The following is a 19,561-nucleotide window of genomic DNA, read 5'->3' as shown; positions in this document are numbered from 1 at the left end:
TTGTCCATATAAATATGAGCAAGGAATTATCCAATATGATTCTCTTTTTGTGTGATTGTATTCCTATTTTTTATTTTTTTTTTAAGTTTCTGCTTCTCGGTACCACACTAGTAATGATAACAACAATAATTTACACAATATTTAATGTCCCCGCCGATTCAGACAGACATGAGTCGGGGAGCCATCCACATGCTGTTTTTACAATATATATAAAGAATAAAATTATCTATAACTATTTTATACATCGAAATAATGAAATAGAGAGTCGCATATCACTCAACAGTATCTCTAACCTCACGAAAGGGCCAAAAGTATGCTATCTTTCGTGCAGGGGTGTAAACTGTGGAGACTTGAAGTTAGTCTTTCCGGGATAGTTAACTCTCTCAAAAATCAGATAAATCGCGAGCTTTAATCCAAGAGTTGAATTTCTTTGGCCAGTGTAACCATTTCACATAATATTGCTTGTTGTGTCCTTTGCCTTTCGTTTTGAGGATGTTTTCAACTTTCCACATATCGTCTTCCCGAACATTCACTTTCTGCACTTCTGATTGGTAGAAGATTCCTGAAATTTCTTCGTCTTGAAAGTCAATAAGTCGATAAACTGGAAGCACATTAAATAAAAAAGTGTTAGGAAAGATGAAGGACGAAACACATGGTATCCCCATACAGGAATTCGTTGGTCTCAAGTCGAAGATGTACTCATTGGTATATGAGGAGAATGAACAACTCTGTGAGAAGAAGACAGCAAAGGGTATAAAGAAGTGTGATTCAATAAAGAAATCCACATGTCTACCATGACACAGATCCGTTCATACGACCACAAGTTATATAATATATCCATCAACAAACTTGGCTTATCCACTTATGATGACAAAAGATACTTACTAGATGATGGGTTACAAAGTTTGGCCTATGGACATTGGAGAATATAATAAGGATTGAAGTCAATATTTTAATCACTCTATGTTTAACATTTGAAGGAAGAGGACGTGTTTAAAGGGCTCTCTAAGATGAATACAACATGTCCAAAATGTGGTATAGAATTTTCGAGAAAAGATGCTATGTTGAGACATTATAGGAAAAAACACAAAATCAAATATACCATATCCACCAAGCAGTCATGTGTATCCACCACCACCACCACCACCACCACCATCGCCGCCACCGCCGCCACCACCACCGACGCCACATGTGGTACTACATCATCCATTCACTATGATGTTAGCTGGACCTACTGGTTCAAGTAAGACGTTTTTGATGAAAACATTATTGGAGCGAGCACGGAATATGATAAAACAATCACCTGATAGGATTATATGGTGTTATAAACGGTGGCAGCCATTATTTAGTGAAATAAAACTTTTTCACATTGTATTAGGTCAGATGCTGGTCACAAAATTCACAGGTATTCACTTCGTCACATTGTATAAGGTCAGCAGCTGGTCACCATACTCACAGGTAGTTAACTTCGTCACATTGTATAAGGTCAGAAGCTGGTCATGATACTCATGGGTATTAACTTCGTCAAATTATATCAGGACAGATGCAGGTCACCAAATTCACTATTACTAACATCTTCACATTGTATAAGTCAGAAACTGGTCACCATACTCACGGGTAGTAACGTCGACACATAGTATTAGGTCAGAAGCTGTTCATCAAACTCTAGGGTAGTAACTTCGTCACATTGTATAAGGTCAGAAGCTGGTCAATCATACTCACGGGTATTAACTTCGTCACAATGTATTAGGTCAGAAGCTAGTCACCATACTCACGGGAAGTAATTTCGTTACATTGTATGAGGTCAGAAGCTGATCACCAAACTCACGAGCAGTAACTTCGTCACATCGTATAAGGTCAGCAGCTGGTAAATCATACTCACGGATATTAACTTCGTTACATTATATAAGGTCAGAAGCTGGTCACCATACTCACGGGTAGTTACTTTTGTCACATTGTATACGGGCAGAAGAAGGTCACCATTCTCACGGGTAGTAACTTCGTCACGTTGTATTAGGTCAGAAGCTGGTCACCATACTCATGGGTATTAACTTCGTCAAATTATATTAGGGCAGAAGCAGGTCACCATACTCACGGGTAGTTACTTCGTAACATAGTACTAAGTCTGAGGCTGGTCAAGCATACTCACAGGTAGTAACTTCATCACATTGTCCTGGGTCAGAAGCTGTTCACCATACTCACGGGTAGTAACTTCTTCACATTGGATTAGGTCAGAAGCTGGTCACCATACTTACGGGTAGTTACTTCGTCACATTGTATTAGGTCGGAAGCTGGTCAATCATACTCACGGGTAGTAACTTCTTCACATTGGATAAGGTCAGAAGCTGGTCTGTCTAACTCACGGGTAGTAATGTCACATGGAAGATCGTTTAGTTTGAATTGATTTTGTCAGTTTGGTCCAGTTGATCAGGATTTGATTCAGTGTGTCTGAATGACAAACAATAACAAAATAATACATAATAATGTAAAGATTGGATTTTTTCCAAAAAGAAGTTAGGGTTAGGTTAGGGAAATGAAGATAAATTTCGTCTGGTAAGTAGCGTTTTAATAGCTATTATGTTTGTAAATCAAAATTTTGTATTATACAGGTTATAATATGATACACATAGACGTTGCGCACGATGTTGGTACCAATTCCATTTTGCTATAGATTAGCATAAAAATAAATACGTAGACTGGTCAGTTCGATAAAAATATAGTGATTTCTGATTGAATTCATTCCATTAGACTTGAAATTAAAGTTAAAAAGGAACCGAAATTCAAAATACCAGGAATTATAACACTTAATTATCCCATTTTTACGCAAAAACGTAATGTCCAATGTTTCATTTTGTGTGCAAAAGATCAAAGTTCCGTTTCTCTCCTACGGTATTTTTTCTCTGACCATCGTAAAACTTCACAATAATATTGCTATTGTTATAATTATTCGCGTGTTAAAGCAAAATCATGATCACTGAAACCGTAATCCGGAAAATGTTATTTTTGTAAACGGTCTGAAAAATGTCCAACCGTATGCAAAGTAAGTATATTTCGGGTTTGCGCATTTATACCGTGAAATTGAAAAAGCTGAGAGAAAAAATATTTATTATATTTGAAAGTTTTTTTACTTTTCTCCTGGTTCATGATATTTTTTTGCCGGAAACCATGCGTATAGTTTCTATTGCAATGACTTCAAAAAGTATAGCCATCTTGTCCCAACGAAAAAAACGCTGTATTTTCTTTAAAATTGAGGTTTTAACCAGCTGTCTATCAAATAAGCATAGTTAGATCATAAAAAATAAAACTTGGCGGTAAAGGTTTTTCTGTTTTTCTTCTTAAACAATATAGTGTTTAATATTTTTTCGTTAGGCAACAAGGTTTTTAGATCGTTTCAAAAAGTATAGCCGTTTTGTCCCAACGTTCGCAAAACGTAATTGATGTCATGCTCTGGTTTTTAATTTTATATCGTAATTATTTGTTTCCAGTTTAATTCGAATGAAAATAAAAACACACGTATAAATTACAATACAACCAATGTATGAGAAAGGAATAGTTTAAGTTTAAATTCAAATGTTGACCAAATGAGATCGATATAAAAAAAATATCGGCATCTTAGGGTTTTTTTTATAGCATATTTGTTTTATATAAGGAACATTGTCTATCTGCAAGTTTTAAATCGTCAAAAGTAACATGTATATTTTTTTTGTTAATAAAATAAAATAGAGAAAACCCATTGCTGGCAATTATAACAAACAAAGGATATGCCACAAAAATACGGGAATGAGAAAATTTAAAACATGAGTCCCGAATGTTTAACTTCCTAAATATTTTGCGACAAAGAAAGCATCGGGAAATGATTAAATATAGAAAGGAAACGAAAACGGGAAGAAATGCAATAAAAGGAATAAATATGCAAAAAATAGGAGAATATGAATTCAAAATCTAATTTATATTAAAAATAAATCTGTGTAAATTTGGACATTATTGTATCGGATTCATTAATGCGACATGCTGCCGAAAGGAAAATTATCAATTATGGCCTGGAAAGACTGACAACTCCTGTAAATGAATTTCATTAAAAAAATATCTATACGACCACTTTGAGTTTTATTTGTAAATTTATGCATTTTTTCAGACAAACCGAAATCGGTTACCAAATTCACAACAGTAAATTGACATCATCAATAATATGCTTGAACGCCTGAAACTTTCTTTGAAATCGTCGAAATCGCCTTATTTTGAGGAACGTCGTGAAACGCTAAGTAGTACCAACATCGTGCGCAACGTCATAACGCTTGAGCAAGACAATTTTTAAAGCATGGCTATTGTTTTTCGCACACAAATAATGTTGTTTTTTTTTTGTGTGGGTAATAATTTATTATTTGTTATAACTTACAATTGCTTTTATATATTCTAAAAAAATAATCGCTACGTTTGCAAATAATTTAATATCTATGAAAATTCATGGTCATGGTTACGTAATGTAATGGTTTGGTCCTTTTCAGTAATACAAACATGTATATCATACATATAGAATAATATTAGGGAGATAGATGAAAAACAAAATGGTTTTAGTTTTGAATTTAGATACATTTGAGGAATAAATACTCAAAATTTGTCAAAATCGCAAGATTGGACTATTTTCAGGCACAAAAAATTTGGTGATCAGTTTAGAAATAAGCTATTATATTGTTAGACCCCTAGACTGCACATATTATGCCGAGATATAATATATGAATTTAAGTAAAAGATTACTACTTTTTTCAAATGGCCTTGCTGTCAAATAAAGTCAGGGGAAGTTGGCACTACCTCTTTCTTCAATGTAGAGACAGTAAAATAACTGAAGTCGTAGTTTTCTTTTGTCCCAGCTATAAAAACCAACACAAACATTCCTCTGTAAATAAATATTCTTTGATTGTTTTTGTTTAATTTCCCGAACAGACTTAAAGCCTAGCATATTGTATAGATTATATGTGTCTATTGTATTTATTATTATTTATTGTAGGAGTATTTATTGTAGGAGTATTTATTGTAGGAGTATTTATTGTAGGAGTATTTATTGCCTTCTTATTGTCGTTTTGTTATTTTTGTCGTCAGGTGGCAGTGTCGTTCACTTAAACCGCATATCTCCTTCAGTTCATATTCATAACATCTAAAGAAATTCATGAAAATGTATTTGCTCTACGTCGTTATCTGACTTGAAATAAAAAAAAAACTTACCGGTTTTCTGGTTAATCTCTTATGTTACTCATCTATATCCAATGACATAACTCGTAACCAACATACGGAGAGAGTTTTAGGCGAAAAAGAGTTCTGTTGAATGACAGTACATACAGCTGAACAAGTTATGCCTATATCAATTATTTTATTCACAGCTATTACATCTTTGTATACCAACTATATGTACGTTTCACCGATTATATCGATTAAATTAGTTAAAAGGCTACTTTTCTTATTAATCGTTTGGTACATGTACATTGTGTGGTTGTGCTCTTTTCAAATCTTGAAACTAATAAGTATTAATTTTTATCCAAACCATGACAAATGTGGAAAAACCATGCCATAATTTGGAACACTTAATATAATCATGTCAATTGCTCAACCAAACCATGTCAATTTTTGGTATTATGATTTGCATGCGTTAATTTTCAACAACCACAATTTAATCAATGAAAGTTTGATGTAAAACATTGAATCAACCATGTGTTTGTTTGCTTATTTGTAGAGAACTAAGATAATTGTTCGGGTGGGTGACCTAACCAAACCATGATAAGCTGGACCAAATCATGACAAAATCAAATTATTTTGATTCCACTGGTAAGATGTAAATAAAAATTTCTGGAATCCATTATGCACTTAAAGACACCGTTAAATTTAAAGACGTTTTAGAACACAAAACGTGTGATGGCCCTTTCCGTCACTTTTGATTTATTAAGTATTTGAACATGAGACATACATAAAGAAAAATCAGGATGTCATATTAGAATTGAATATAATACCTATGCACTCACCTAAAGGGACTCAACAAATATAAACATTACAATAAAGATATCAGTAAAAAGGTGAACAATCGGCTATAAGCTATAGTCTTTTCCGCGAATGTGACCTACCGAATTAGAATTATCACAGGGTTTGTACTTACATGAGCAACACAAGTGCCACATGTGGAGCAGGATCTGCTTACCCTTCCGGGACACCGAGACATCTCCGGTTTTTTGTTGCTCAGGATTTAGTTTTCTGTTGTTTTATGTTCTGTTGTTTGTAATTTTGTCATTTTTTGTCTTTTGCCATGGCGTTATCAGTTTGTTTTCAACTTACAGGTTAGACTATTTACCGGATTTGTAATAACATAAGCAACACGACGGGTGCCACATGTGGAGCAGGATCTGCTTACCCTTCCGGAGCACCTGAGATCACCCCGTTTTTGGTGGGGTTCGTGTTGCTTAGTCTTTAGTTTTCTATGTTGTGTCATCTGTACTATTATTTGTCTGTTTGTCTTTTTATTTTTGGCCATGGCGTTGTCAGTTTGTTTTCGATCTATGAGTTTGACTGTCCCTCTGGTATCTTTCGTCCCTCCTTTGAATATCCCTTTGGTATCTTTCGCCTCTCTTCTATACTGTTCATTTGCGTTAATACAAAATGATTCAATGCAGTTATTTCTGTTCTGCTACTTCAGCATTATTCATGTCAACAGTGTGTCAACCAAAAGAAAAGTCACATTTAGGGAGTTACCATTTGATTTTTATGGGGGGGGGGGGGGGGGAGGGGCTAGGATGAAAAATGTTGTCCTGCCTTTTTATTTTTCAATGTATTCGGTCCTGCTTTTTTATTTTTCACTCTATTCGGTCCTGCCCTTTTTTTTGTAGTTTATCCTGACTTTTTTTACATAAATTGTTATCCTGCCTTTTTTTTTGCAAATAATCTCATCCTGCCTTTTTTTTTAATCAAAACTCCTGTCCTGCCTATTTTTTTCAAATTTCATATTAGCCCCCCCATAAAAATCAAATGGTAGCTCCCTTATGATCAGTAGTTGCAAAACAAGAATGACAACTTTTAAGACTAGAAGTCCATGTGCTGCATATAATTGGGACAACAGTAAGTCACAACAGCCATGCAGGTTGATCACCAGTAACATCAGACATAATCAGAAGAGTGATTGCGGCAATCTTCATAGTAGAAGTTTGTTGAAAAAATACAGACCGATATCATAAACTAGTCAAAACATTTACTAAATTTTATCATCGGTATAAGGACATCATTCGTAAATATAACTCAACATGCAGACATCTTATACGTTCGGGTATTTCACATCCAATCTTTTATGGTAATATTCTTTACAAAGCACAAAAATGTCAGTATTCACCTCAAAAGCTTACAAAACCTTTAAACAGACTTATTAAGAAGAGATATAGTTACGATACTGTTGTCAGGTCATTAAAGATTGCATATTTTGGCTTTAATATTGATTCACTTATAGGGTCTTTGCAGCGGAATTAAACATATTTATTATAAAACCAGTTGTTGGCATGACACGGGTTATGTTCTTCTCATATATTGTATGATGGTATAATACTAAACCCCTAACAGGAGGGATTGTGCCTGACATTCATATGATGGACATAATCTTTCAATCAGTTTAATTGAGGTCTGGAGCTGGCATGTCAGTAACTGCTAGTAGTCTGTTGTTATTTGTGTATTATTGTCATTTTGTTTATTTTCTTTTGTTTCCTATTCTGACATCGGACTCGGACTTCTCTTAAACTGAGTTTTACTGTGCGTACTGTTGTACGTTTGTTTTTTTTTCTATATTGGCTAGAGGTATAGGGGGAGGGTTGAGATCTCAAAAAACATGTTTAACCCCGCCGCATTTTTGCGCCTGTCCCAAGTCAGGAGCCTCTGGCCTTTGTTAGTCTTGTATCATTTTTAATTTTAGTTTCTTGTGTATAATTTGGAGTTTAGTTGACGTCCATTATCACTGAACTAGTATACATATTTGTTTAGGGGCCAGCTGAAGGACGCCTCCGGGTGCGGGAGTTACTCGCTGCATTGAAGACCCATTGGTGGTCGGGTAGTTGTCTCTTTGACACATTCCCCATTTCCATTCTCAATTTTATTATATTGTTGGATGAAGGATGGCCTTCATGCGTCAATAAATGACCAGATCAGCGAAAAATAAACATGGTCAAGCTAAATGGAAGTTCACTTCAATACTAACTTTCTTAAAACAGCCCACTTGTGGACCCTTCAACCAATTGTTTAAAAGGGATTCAACAAATATGCAAGGGGTATGTAGGTGGCCTGTTGGCCCTATCCAGAAAACATTCCTTTTCCAGTGATTGATCAAATTTCCAAACTCTTCATTTGACCTACTTTGCAGAAGCTACCTGTTGTATTAATTATTTATTTTGTTCATCCTAAATATGCAAGTCCATAGTTTTTAATGAATTTTTGCATTAGCTATTGCCACTGGTCATTATCCAAGCAACAATTAACCACCGATCATTTTTTTTCAGATGCAAAATCTAATGGTTCTAGAATGACAAAATTAATAAAATGCTTCGCTGAGCGCAGCTGGATACGACCGCAGAGGTCCAACCTTGAACAGTTGGGGCAAAAATGGACACAATATTCGCGCTTGATACAGGTCTGAATTTGGATTGTAAATAAATATTTGACACCTAATAGGTTTCTGACACCAAATAACTATAGTCAAAGAACTTAGAATTGGTTATATGATTTGAATTTATATTAAATTTTTTGCTTTTGTGCAATACACTATACTGTTGCGAAATAGAACCCCCCCCCCCCCAAAAAAAAAAAAAATACCCCCCTTTTTTTGCTTTAGTGAAATACACTATGCTGTTGTGTATTGATTTTATTTTGTTAAAATAATACTTGAAGAAAGTTTCTTTTTAATTTCTGAAATCTGAAATGAAAAAAAAAATTGCCACCACAATTTCTTTTTTAACCCCCCCCCCTAATTTTTTTTCACCTCCCCCCCCCCCCCCCCTTTTTCCAAATTTTTTTTTTTCCCTCAAGATATGGTCATAATCTCAATTCAAATTTCCAATGGAGTTTGCAACCATAAATACCAATTAAAATACATCATAAAAATCTTAAAATAGAAAAAAAAATCCCACCCCCAAATTTTGTATTACCCTTATGATTCATCACCCCCAAACTCAATCCCAGCCTTCCCTTTGTGGTATGGTACCTTGCAGTACAATTTCAGAGAGATCCATACACTTGAACACAAGTTATTGTCTGGAAACTAGAAAAATGCTTGTTTTTTGGCCTCTTTTTGGCCCCAAATTCCTAAACATTTCAGGCAATTTCCCCCAAACTCAAACCCAGCTTTCTTTTTGTGATATGGAACCTTGTAGTACAATTTCATAAAGATCCATACACTTACACACAAGATATTGTCCTGAAACTAGAAAAATGCTTGTTTTTTGCCCCTTTTTGGCCCCTAATTCCTAAAATTTTGAGGCAATTACCCCCAAATACCATCCCAGCCTTCCCTTTGTGGTATGGTACCTTGCAGTACAATTTCAGAGAGATCCATACACTTGAACACAAGTTTTTGTCTGGAAACTAGAAAAATGCTTTTTTGTGGCCCCTTATTCCTAAATGTTTGTGGCAATTACCCCCAACCTCAATTCCAGCTTTCCCTGTGTGATATGGAACCTTGTAGTACAATTTTAGAAAGATCCATACACTTACACACAAGTTATTGTTATGAAACTATAAAAATGCTTGTTTTTTCCCCTTTTTTGGCCCCTAATTCCTAAATTTTTGAGGCAATTACCCCCAAAATCAATCCCAGCATTCCCTTTGTGATATGGAACCTTGTGGTACAATGTCAGAGAGATCCATACACTAACACACAAGTAATTGTCTGGAAGTTACAAAAATTCGTAAGTGTTCCGCAGAACCCAGTGTCTCGCCTACTTTTGCTGTTAATCGCAGGCTCAACAAAAATGAGGAAAATAATTAATGAAAATATTCCTCTCTATACTATCTTTTGATTGTAAGTAGCTTCTGTCTAAGTTTGGTAAAAACCCAGGATAGTTTATGAATCTAATAAATGTTTTAAAAACTTTAACTGCATGTTAACTGGAAGAAAAACTAAGTCCATTTATAAGTAAAATACGGAAAAAATGGAACAAAATTTTAACAAAATTTCCTTCTAGATACTAGTTTTTAATGATAAACAAGCTTCTGTCCAAGTTTGGTACAAATCCAGGATACTTTAAGAAAGTTGTTAAAATTTTAAAATAAATGTGGATAGTGTCCACATGTGGACACAGATGATGCCCCTGCTTGCATATCATATAGTTATAAAGGGACATAACTGAAGAACAGTAAAAGTGACGCTACCCAAATTTGAACTTGATCTGAGTTTTGTGTGTAAGTCTCATAACATTTGGTTGAGGCTAACTTAAGTAGAGAACAGAAACTAAAAATTCAGCTACTTTTCTATTTATAAAGGGGCATAACTCAATAATGGTTAAAGTGACACTACCCAAATTCAACTTGATCTGTGTTTTATCAGTGGAAGTCAAAATTAAACATTGCATTGTATAAAGCATTCATTGTAGTTGATTCAACTATAATCATGGACAAAGGAAGATAACTCCAATTTTAAAAATAACTTGATATTTAGAAGAAAATAAAAATTTTGCAATTTTTTCCATTTATAAAGGGGCATAACTCTAGAACTGTTAAAGTGACGCCACCAAAATTCAATCTTGATCTGTGTTTTGTGGTAATAAGCATTGTGTATAAGTTTCATAACATTTGGTTGAGGCAAACTTAAGTTAGAGAACGGAAACTAAAAATTTTGCAATTTTTCCATTTATAAAGGGGCATAACTCTAGAACGGTTAAAGTGACGCCACCAAAATTCATACTTGATCTGTGTTTTGTGGTAATAAGCCTTGTGTATAAGTTTCATAACATTTGGTTGAAGCAAACTTAAGTTAGAGGACGGAAACTAAAAATTTTGCAATTTTTCCATTTATAAAGGGGCATAACTCTAGAACGGTTAAAGTGACGCCACCAAAATTCATACTTGATCTGTGTTTTGTAGGTAATAAGCCTTGTGTATAAGTTTCATAACATTTGGTTGAGGCAAACTTAAGTTAGAGAACGGAACCTAAAAATTTTGCAATTTTTCCATTTATAAAGGGGCATAACTCTAGAACGGTTAAAGTGACGCCACCAAAATTCAAACTTGATCTGTGTTTTGTGAAAATAAGCATTGTGTATAAGTTTCATAACATTTGGTTGAGGCAAACTCAAGTTAGAGAACGGAAACCAATTTTGGGACGTACGGACGGACGGACGTACGTACGTACGTACGTACAGACGGACAAGGGTAAAACTTAATGCCCCCACCGCTACGGCGGGGGCATAAAAACTTTAACCACAGAGTGAATGTAATGTTAACTGGCAAAAAAAGTCCACTTATAAGTAAAATACAGAAAAAATGGAATTTTTTGTTTACAAAATTTACTTCTGGATACTTATGATCATAAACAAGCTTCTTTCCAAGTTTGGTAGAAATCCAATATAGTTTAAGAAAGTTATTAAAATTTCAAAAACTTTAACCACAGAGTGAATGTAATGTTTCCTGGCAGAAAAACTAAGTCCATTTATAAGTAAAATACTGAAAAAAAAAAATTTTTTTTTTACAAAATTTACTTTTGAATATTATCTTATGATCATAAACAAGCTTCTGTCCAAGTTTGGTAGAAATCCAGGATAGTTTAAGAAAGTTATTAAAATTTCAAAAACTTTAACCACAGACTGAATATTTGTGGACACCACCACCGCTGACGCCAACGGAATGTAGGATTGCTATGTATCGCTTTTTCGACAAAAGTCGAAGGCTCGACAAAAATGCTTATTTTTGGCCCCTTTTTGGCCCCTAATTCCTTAACTGTTGGTACCATAACCCCCAAATTCAAATCCCAACCTTCCTTTTGTGGTATTGAACCTTATGGTAAAATTTCATAGAGATCCATTCACTTAAACTAAAGTTATTGTGGGAAAACCAATGTGTCTTCGGACAACTACGATGACGACGACGACGCCAACATCATACCAATATACGAAAACAAAGAGACTGTAAATGAAAACCTACTACTGTCAATTCTAACAATTTATTGTGTAAAACTTATTGGTCTGTCAACTTGAGCAAACTCAGAGTATTAGGATTTTGATCTGCTTCTCTATCCATCTGTCTGTAAATACCTTTTCTCCTTTTATATATCAATTTCTTGTTGGACCCTTTCTAAACTTTACTTAGGTTACTGTATAACATAACATTTTGGATGGAAAGGCATCTTTTCAGTTCTGTTAAACATAGAAGACCAAAAGGCCTTAGTGATGAGGTATTTATCTGCTATTTGTATGTGAAATAAAGCATTTACAATGATCCTAAGAAGTAGAAACTGTGCAAAACTGACCATTTTAAAATACTGAGTTTTGGAGTTTGCTTTTTGAGATATCTAACTATTTTATAGTCTGTGTTAATTTGTTCACTTTTTGAGATATCTAATTTTTCTAGTCTGTGTTAATTTGTTCACTTTTTGAGATATCTAACTATTCTATAGTCTGTGTTAATTTGTTCACTTTTTGAGATATCTAATTTTTCTAGTCTGTGTTAATTTGTTCACTTTTTGAGATATCTAACTATTCTATAATCTGTGTTAATTTGTTCACTTTTTGAGACATCTAATTTTTCTAGTCTGTGTTAATTTGTTCACTTTTTGAGATATCTAATTTTTCTAGTCTGTGTTAATTTGTTCACTTTTTGAGATATCTAATTTTTCTATAGTCTGTGTAAATTTGTTCTTTTTTTACATGGGGATAATTAAGAGCTTGGCTATATAATCACCTGTCTATTGTTATATAATCACCTGTATATTGTTATATAATCACCTGTCTATTGCTATATAATCACCTGTCTATTGCTATATAATCACCTGTCTATTGTTATATAATCACCTGTCTATTGCTATATAATCACCTGTCTATTGTTAAAAGACCATGTGTTGCCCATTTAATGACTTTTTGTTTTTCTTTGTTGTTGGATTGCCGTTTCATTCACATATACACCAAATCTCCTTTTATTCATGCAAATATTAAGAATTGTGCCAACTGGTAGAGTAGTTTTTCAAGAGAACATTGTTTTCCAGCTTACAGATTTCAGACAATACAGAACAAGGAAAGACACCAATTTTACTTTTATTTATTGTTTTTATTGACTTTTTCACAATGACTGCACTTGCACCAAATTAATTTCTAGATTCATGGTACATGAAATATCTGAATAAGCAGTATCATCATGATTAACAAAAACATTGTCTATCAATATTTCAATTTTTGTGGGTGTGTTCAGGACTATTCTTATTTCCACATGTCAATCTCACATTTTATTGCATGTATTTTAGCATCAATCAATGTACAAGTAACACCTGAACAAAAACGTAACAGCATCATTCAACAATATTCAACAATGTTATAAAATTCGCACAACATATTCAGTCCCCATTTTCTACTTTTTCTTTTTTAATTGTAATTTTTTCTTCATCCTTTTTCAGTATATCTTCTTTCTTGATATCTTTCTCGTCCAATGCTGCAGAAACTGTGTCCAGCATGGTAGTTAGATGATCCTTTGATAACATTAGAGCAGATATGTACTTCTTGCTCGCTGACTCTGAGAAGTTGGTTAGCTTTTCCTGATCAGATAGTTTTTGTTTAACTTGTTTCAGTTCCTCTTTCAACTTTTGGCCGGATTCTTCTTTCGTTTCTAAATTTGTCTTGATTGTATCTGAAAATCAAAACTAAGTGATATTCTAAGCAATATAAAAGAATTGAATCTAAATACCCTCTGACAGTGTCACTGTAAGAAACAAGATTAAACATACTGAAATGTCTCACTTGCTATACTGATAATGATTGTATTATACATTGAAAGTCTTCAATGTGAAGGTTTTACAACTGGCATCTCATAAACTTAACATTATCAGTGATCCATGATAATGAGATCCAAGGACAAATGAACTCTGCATGACGGAATGAAAGAAGCAGTAAATAAAAACTGCTTCCCTGAGCACAGCTGGATACGCCCGCAGAGGTCCAACCCTGAACAGTTGGGGCAAAAATGGACACAATATTCAAGCTTGATACAGATCTGAGTTTGGATTGTAATTAAATATTTGATATATTATAGGTTTCTGAATAAAGTGCAATACACTGTGCTGTTGCGCAATACTTAGTAAATCTGTTGTCAGACTATAAACAAATAAAATCTTATAACTCGGAAACATAAAATCGAAAATTTATAAAAATCAAAAGGATCTTACAAAAATAGATATAAACAATTTACCAAAGTTTCATAAAAAGTTATTGTCAGAAAACTGGAAAATCCCCCTTTTTGTAATGAATAAAACCCCATAAATCAGAAACGTATAGTCTGAAATGTATAAAAATCAAAAGGGAGCTCATGTCGATAGAAATAAACTAATCACCAAAGTTTCTTGCAAATTGGTGAAATTGTTTTTGAGTTATTGTCTGAAAACTGGAAAATCCCCCCTTTTTTAATGAATAAAACCCCAAAACTCGGAAACGGTAAATCCGAAATTTATAAAAAAACGAAATGGAGTTCAGGTCAATAGATATGAACAATTCACAAAAGTTTCATGCAAATTGGTGAAATTTTTTGAGTTATTGTCCGAAAACTGGAAAATCCCCCCTTTTTAGCTCACCTGGCCCAAAGGGCCAAGTGAGCTTTTCTCATCACTTGGCGTCCGGCGTCCGTCATCCGTCGTCCGTTAACTTTTACAAAAATCTTCTCCTCTGAAACTACTTGGCCAAATTTAACCAAACTTGGCCACAATCATCATTGGGGTATCTAGTTTAAAAAATGTGTCCCGTGACCCGGCCAACCAACCAAGTTGGCCGCCATGGCTAAAAATAGAACATAGGGGTAAAATGTAGATTTTGGCTTATATCTCTGAAACCAAAGCATTTAGAGCAAATCTGACATGGGGTAAAATTGTTCATCCGGTCAAGATCTATCTGCCCTGAAATTTTTACAAAATATTTTCCACTGTAACTACTGGGCCAAGTTCATTATAGATAGAGATAATTGTAAGCAGCAAGAATGTTCAGTAAAGTAAGATCTACAAACACATCACCATCACCAAAACACAATTTTGTCATGAATCCATCTGTGTCCTTTGTTTAATATGCACATAGACCAAGGTGAGCGACACAGGCTCTTTAGAGCCTCTAGTTGTAATCTTTTACAAAAATCTTCTTCTCTGAAACTACTGAGACAAATTTAACCATACTTGGCCATAATCATTATTAGGGTATCTAGTTTAAAAAATTTGTCCGATGACCCCGCCTTCCAACCATCATGGCCGACTTGGTTAAAAATAGAACATAGGGGTAAAATGCAGTTTTTGGTTTATATCTCTGAAACTAAAGCATTTAGAGCAAATCTGACAGGTGGCAAAAATGTTCATCAGATTTAGATTTATCTGCCCTGAAATTTTCAGACGAATCCGACAACCCGTTGTTGGGTTGCTGCCCCTGAGTTAGTAATTTTACAAAAATTTTGCAGTTTTTTGTTATTATCTTAGATATCATTATAATATCTAATATCTAATACTATTAATTATGATTTTAACCTTATTTTACATGATTTCCAAAGCATCAGTAAATACAGGTGAGCGACACAGGCTCTTGAGAGCCTCTAGTTTAATGAATAAAACCCCAAAACTAGGAAATGGTAAATCTGAAATTTATAAAAACCAAAGGAGCTCGCGTCAATAGATATAAACAATTCACCAACGTTTCATGCATATTGGTTAAAGCGTTTTTGAATTTTAATGTCCGACATGTTGACGACGGACGGACAAACAGACGGACGAACAGACGGTCAAAGGTATACCATAATATGTCCTGTAAACGGGCATATAAAAATAAAACATCAGCTATACTGTTCACTTGTGTTAATGTGCAGTAATTTCTGTTACTAAAGCATTATTTAGGAAAGAATATGTCTGCATAAACCTCTCAATGTCTGTCATAGTAAAACCCAATGACTCAAGACTGCTAACAATTACATGAACAGTACAAATTTTACTACACCCAATGTGAATATTGACAAAAATTATGTTTTTTTTCAGTGATGCTTGAGGCTTGACTATTTGAAAGTCAAATTGGTGACCAATTTTTTCATATTTGTGTATATTCTACCATATAAGTTAATTTATTCCTGCCAGATATTTTAGTGAAACCACTAAATGTATAAGTGTCTGGGTGGGAGATCCTCTAGTTCTATATTCTTTAAATTTTAGACCATTTTTCTCTATTCTTTATCTTTTTTGTCCACTATTTTTATACTTTATATTTCATCCCCCATTATCAGTCAGGGCTATAACTCCATAGGGTTATTAGAGAAAATATCATACATGTGTTCTTACAGATACTTTAATCTGTAGTAACATATGTTTGTTATTTGTTAAATAGATCATAAATATTTTAATTTTTAGTGGGCACTTGGGAATTCTTGAAACTTTGTGCAGTAACTTAATACATAGCTTTGATAACTAATTTTCCAATTACATTAATACATTTTTTTATCAACCATGATAAATCAATGAGACAAGGCTTTTAAGTGATAAAATTAGCTGTAATAACAAGGCTTAGTTATTACAGGCATGTAACTTATTATATGAGACACTTGGGAATTACTTGGATGCTTGCGCAGAACCTCATTACATGCTCTGATCATTATTTCATACAATAAATTTAAATATATTGTGATTATGCATGATATATGTCTGAGCAAAGGCTTTAAAGTGATGTAGAGAAGTTATTACAGGCATATTTTTTCTGTAATAACATAGGTGTACTATGAATGATTGGCAAACTATGAACTGTTATATCTTTCTAAAGTTTAGTATACATTAAGACAATAATAATATCAATAGAACTTGTATATATTTTAACAAAACAAAGGATGTGTATTGCCCCTTTGAAACATGTAACATAACATATGTTATCACAGTTTTTGGATTTTTTAGTCCACAATAACACATGCATGATATTTTCTTTAATAACCCTATAGACTTATATCTCTGACTGATTATTCTCTATTCTTTTTTTTTTTGGCCTATTTTGCTAAATTATTCAAATTTTTTATCTTTTATTCTGCACTTTTGGCCCTTTACTGGGGTGGATCCAGCCATTTTTAAAAAGGGAGGGTTCCAACCATATTTCCCCATTCAAAAGCATTGATCGTCAAAAAAAAAGGGGGGTTCGAACCCCCTGGAACACCCCCCTGGATCCGCCACTGCTTTATTCTCTATTTTGTAAACCTCATCCAGCCCCTCGTGTATATGTTTTATTTTTGTGTACTAGTACAAGGTACATTGTTCCTACCTCTGTCTTTTGATAATTTCTGCATTTCTTTTTCCATGTCCAGCCTTGTTTTCTCACTTTTCCCTAATCTGTCTAACAAACTCTCTATGTCCAAGACTGATCCTTTATAGTTGATCATTCCTGTCAGTACTTCATCCTCCCCCTTTTTTGGAGTTCTGTTACTATAAGAAGACTTGGAATCTTTGTAATCAGGATCATATTCAGCATTGCCTGAAAAGATGGTAAGAAATACATTATCTGGTTATCTTGTAAATGTAGAAAATCTGAGGAACTATAGAATGCATACTAATCCTAGTGTATCTAAAATTTTCCTGAACTATAATTCTGATAAAATGATAACTTGCCATGCACTGTACCTAATCCAGAAAATTGGAAAATTTCATTTTTTTTTTTCTTTTAAATTTGTATATGACTTTAAAATTTACAAAATTAGCGGACAAAAGTATAGGGTCTGCAACAAAAAAAGGGATTCTCTGCCATCAGGAACACATTTTGTTTTCATTTAACCTAAAGCAAAGAGTCTTGCAACATTAAACAGTAAATGAACATTTAATTGTATTGACCTAAGCAAACTTCTCCCAGTATTAATTTTAATCGACCTGAAGCTTCTGTAATGTTAATTTTCCTTCTTTGAATCATTACCCTAAATACTCTATTTGCCAATTACTGATTTCATTCCGTTATTACACACTTTTAACACTGATTGTTTCCCTTTGACAATAGAGACTGGTTCTATACCAAACAAAATTGGCTGCTGCCCATCGAAGCATGATAACTTGAAAGAGATATATAGGTTTTTAAAAAAAATTAATAAACAATAACTACTGATATCAAAATTTTTAGCTTAACAACAGATTAAATGGAATGCAAACCTTTGAAAAACTTCAAGATTACACACATTACACAGATAACTTTGGTATTTCCGCTAGCTCTTCATTGCTAATGAAAATTTATGTCCGTCGTAAGGGAAGCAACTAAAAAAATAGACCTTCAATTTAAGGGTCAATTACGGAATTGGCAAATGGACTATTGAAGTTCTCTAAATCTAGACCTACCTAGTGCCAATGTTTCTGTATCTATAATTTTGATTTCCTTAGACTCCTCCTCCTTGTCAACCACCTGACCTGGTAGAGGTTTATCTGTCATCTTTCTATAGTGTATGGAATCTCGAGATACAGATTTCTGTGCTAACTTCTTCACCTGTTGGATATGGAAACACACAACATTAAGTCATATTTTTGCTATTTCAAATAACTTTTCACTATTAAAATAATGACATGTTCATATATTAAATGATCGACTTCTTCTCTTTAATGATAATAGATCATTACATTAAGCTGAGTTTTTAAAAACTCTCTAGTCTTAAGATAATAAATAAAATGCTACGCTGGGCGCAGCTTGATACGACCGCAGAGGTCGAACCCTGAACAGTTGGGGCAAGTATGGACACAACATTCAAGCTTGATACAGCACTGAATTTGGATTGTGATTAAATATTTGACACAGCATAGGTTTCTGACACAGAATGAATGTGGTCAAAGAACTTAAAATTTTTTAATTTACCTATTCAAACCATATCATTATTATTTGCTTTTATATATAAATCAGAAATAACCAATTTAAAATGGAAAATTTTAAAGAAAAAAAAGGGGGGGGGAAAAATCCCCCCCCCCCCCAAAATTTTTTGAACCCCCTTATGATTCATCACCCCCAAACTCAATCCCAGCCTTCCCTTTGTGGTATGGTACCTTGCAGTACAATTTCATGGAGATCCATACACTTGAACACAAGTTATTGTCTGGAAACTAGAAAAATGCTTGTTTTTTGGCCCCTTTTTGGCCCCATATTCCTAAACATTTAGGGCAATTACCCCCAAGCTCAAACCCAGCTTTCCCTTCGTGATATGGCACCTTGTAGTACAATTTCATAAAGATCCATACACTTACACACAAGTTATTGTCCTGAAACAAGAAAAATGCTTGTTTTTTCCCCCTTTTTGGCCCCTATTTCTAAAATTTTGAGGCAATTACCCCCAAAATCAATCCCAGCCTTTCCTTTGTGGTATGGAACCTTTCAGTATAATTTCAGAGAGATCC

General features: G+C 33.9%; 1 protein-coding gene across 15 annotated transcripts in view; it reads right to left on the bottom strand.

Annotated features, from left to right (window-relative positions):
• Window positions 1-13,241: 13,241 nt before the first annotated feature.
• LOC127710168 (cell division cycle and apoptosis regulator protein 1-like) overlaps window positions 13,242-19,561 on the bottom strand; it is a 65,047-nt gene continuing 58,727 nt past the window's right edge. For all 15 annotated transcript variants that reach the window (XM_052215906.1, XM_052215905.1, XM_052215908.1 and 12 more), the window contains 3 exons: window positions 18,521-18,665; window positions 17,466-17,675; window positions 13,242-13,839 (listed from right to left, as the gene is read on the bottom strand). In XM_052215906.1, coding sequence (XP_052071866.1) covers window positions 13,550-13,839; window positions 17,466-17,675; window positions 18,521-18,665 — 645 coding nt within the window. In that variant the 3' untranslated portion in view covers window positions 13,242-13,549. The remainder of the gene's footprint in view (window positions 13,840-17,465; window positions 17,676-18,520; window positions 18,666-19,561) is intronic.

This window comes from Mytilus californianus, unplaced genomic scaffold (assembly GCF_021869535.1).
Source record: "Mytilus californianus isolate M0D057914Y unplaced genomic scaffold, xbMytCali1.0.p SCAF_7, whole genome shotgun sequence".
Taxonomy (NCBI): Eukaryota; Metazoa; Mollusca; class Bivalvia; order Mytilida; family Mytilidae; genus Mytilus; species Mytilus californianus.
This window is presented reverse-complemented; position numbering and strand designations above follow the sequence as displayed.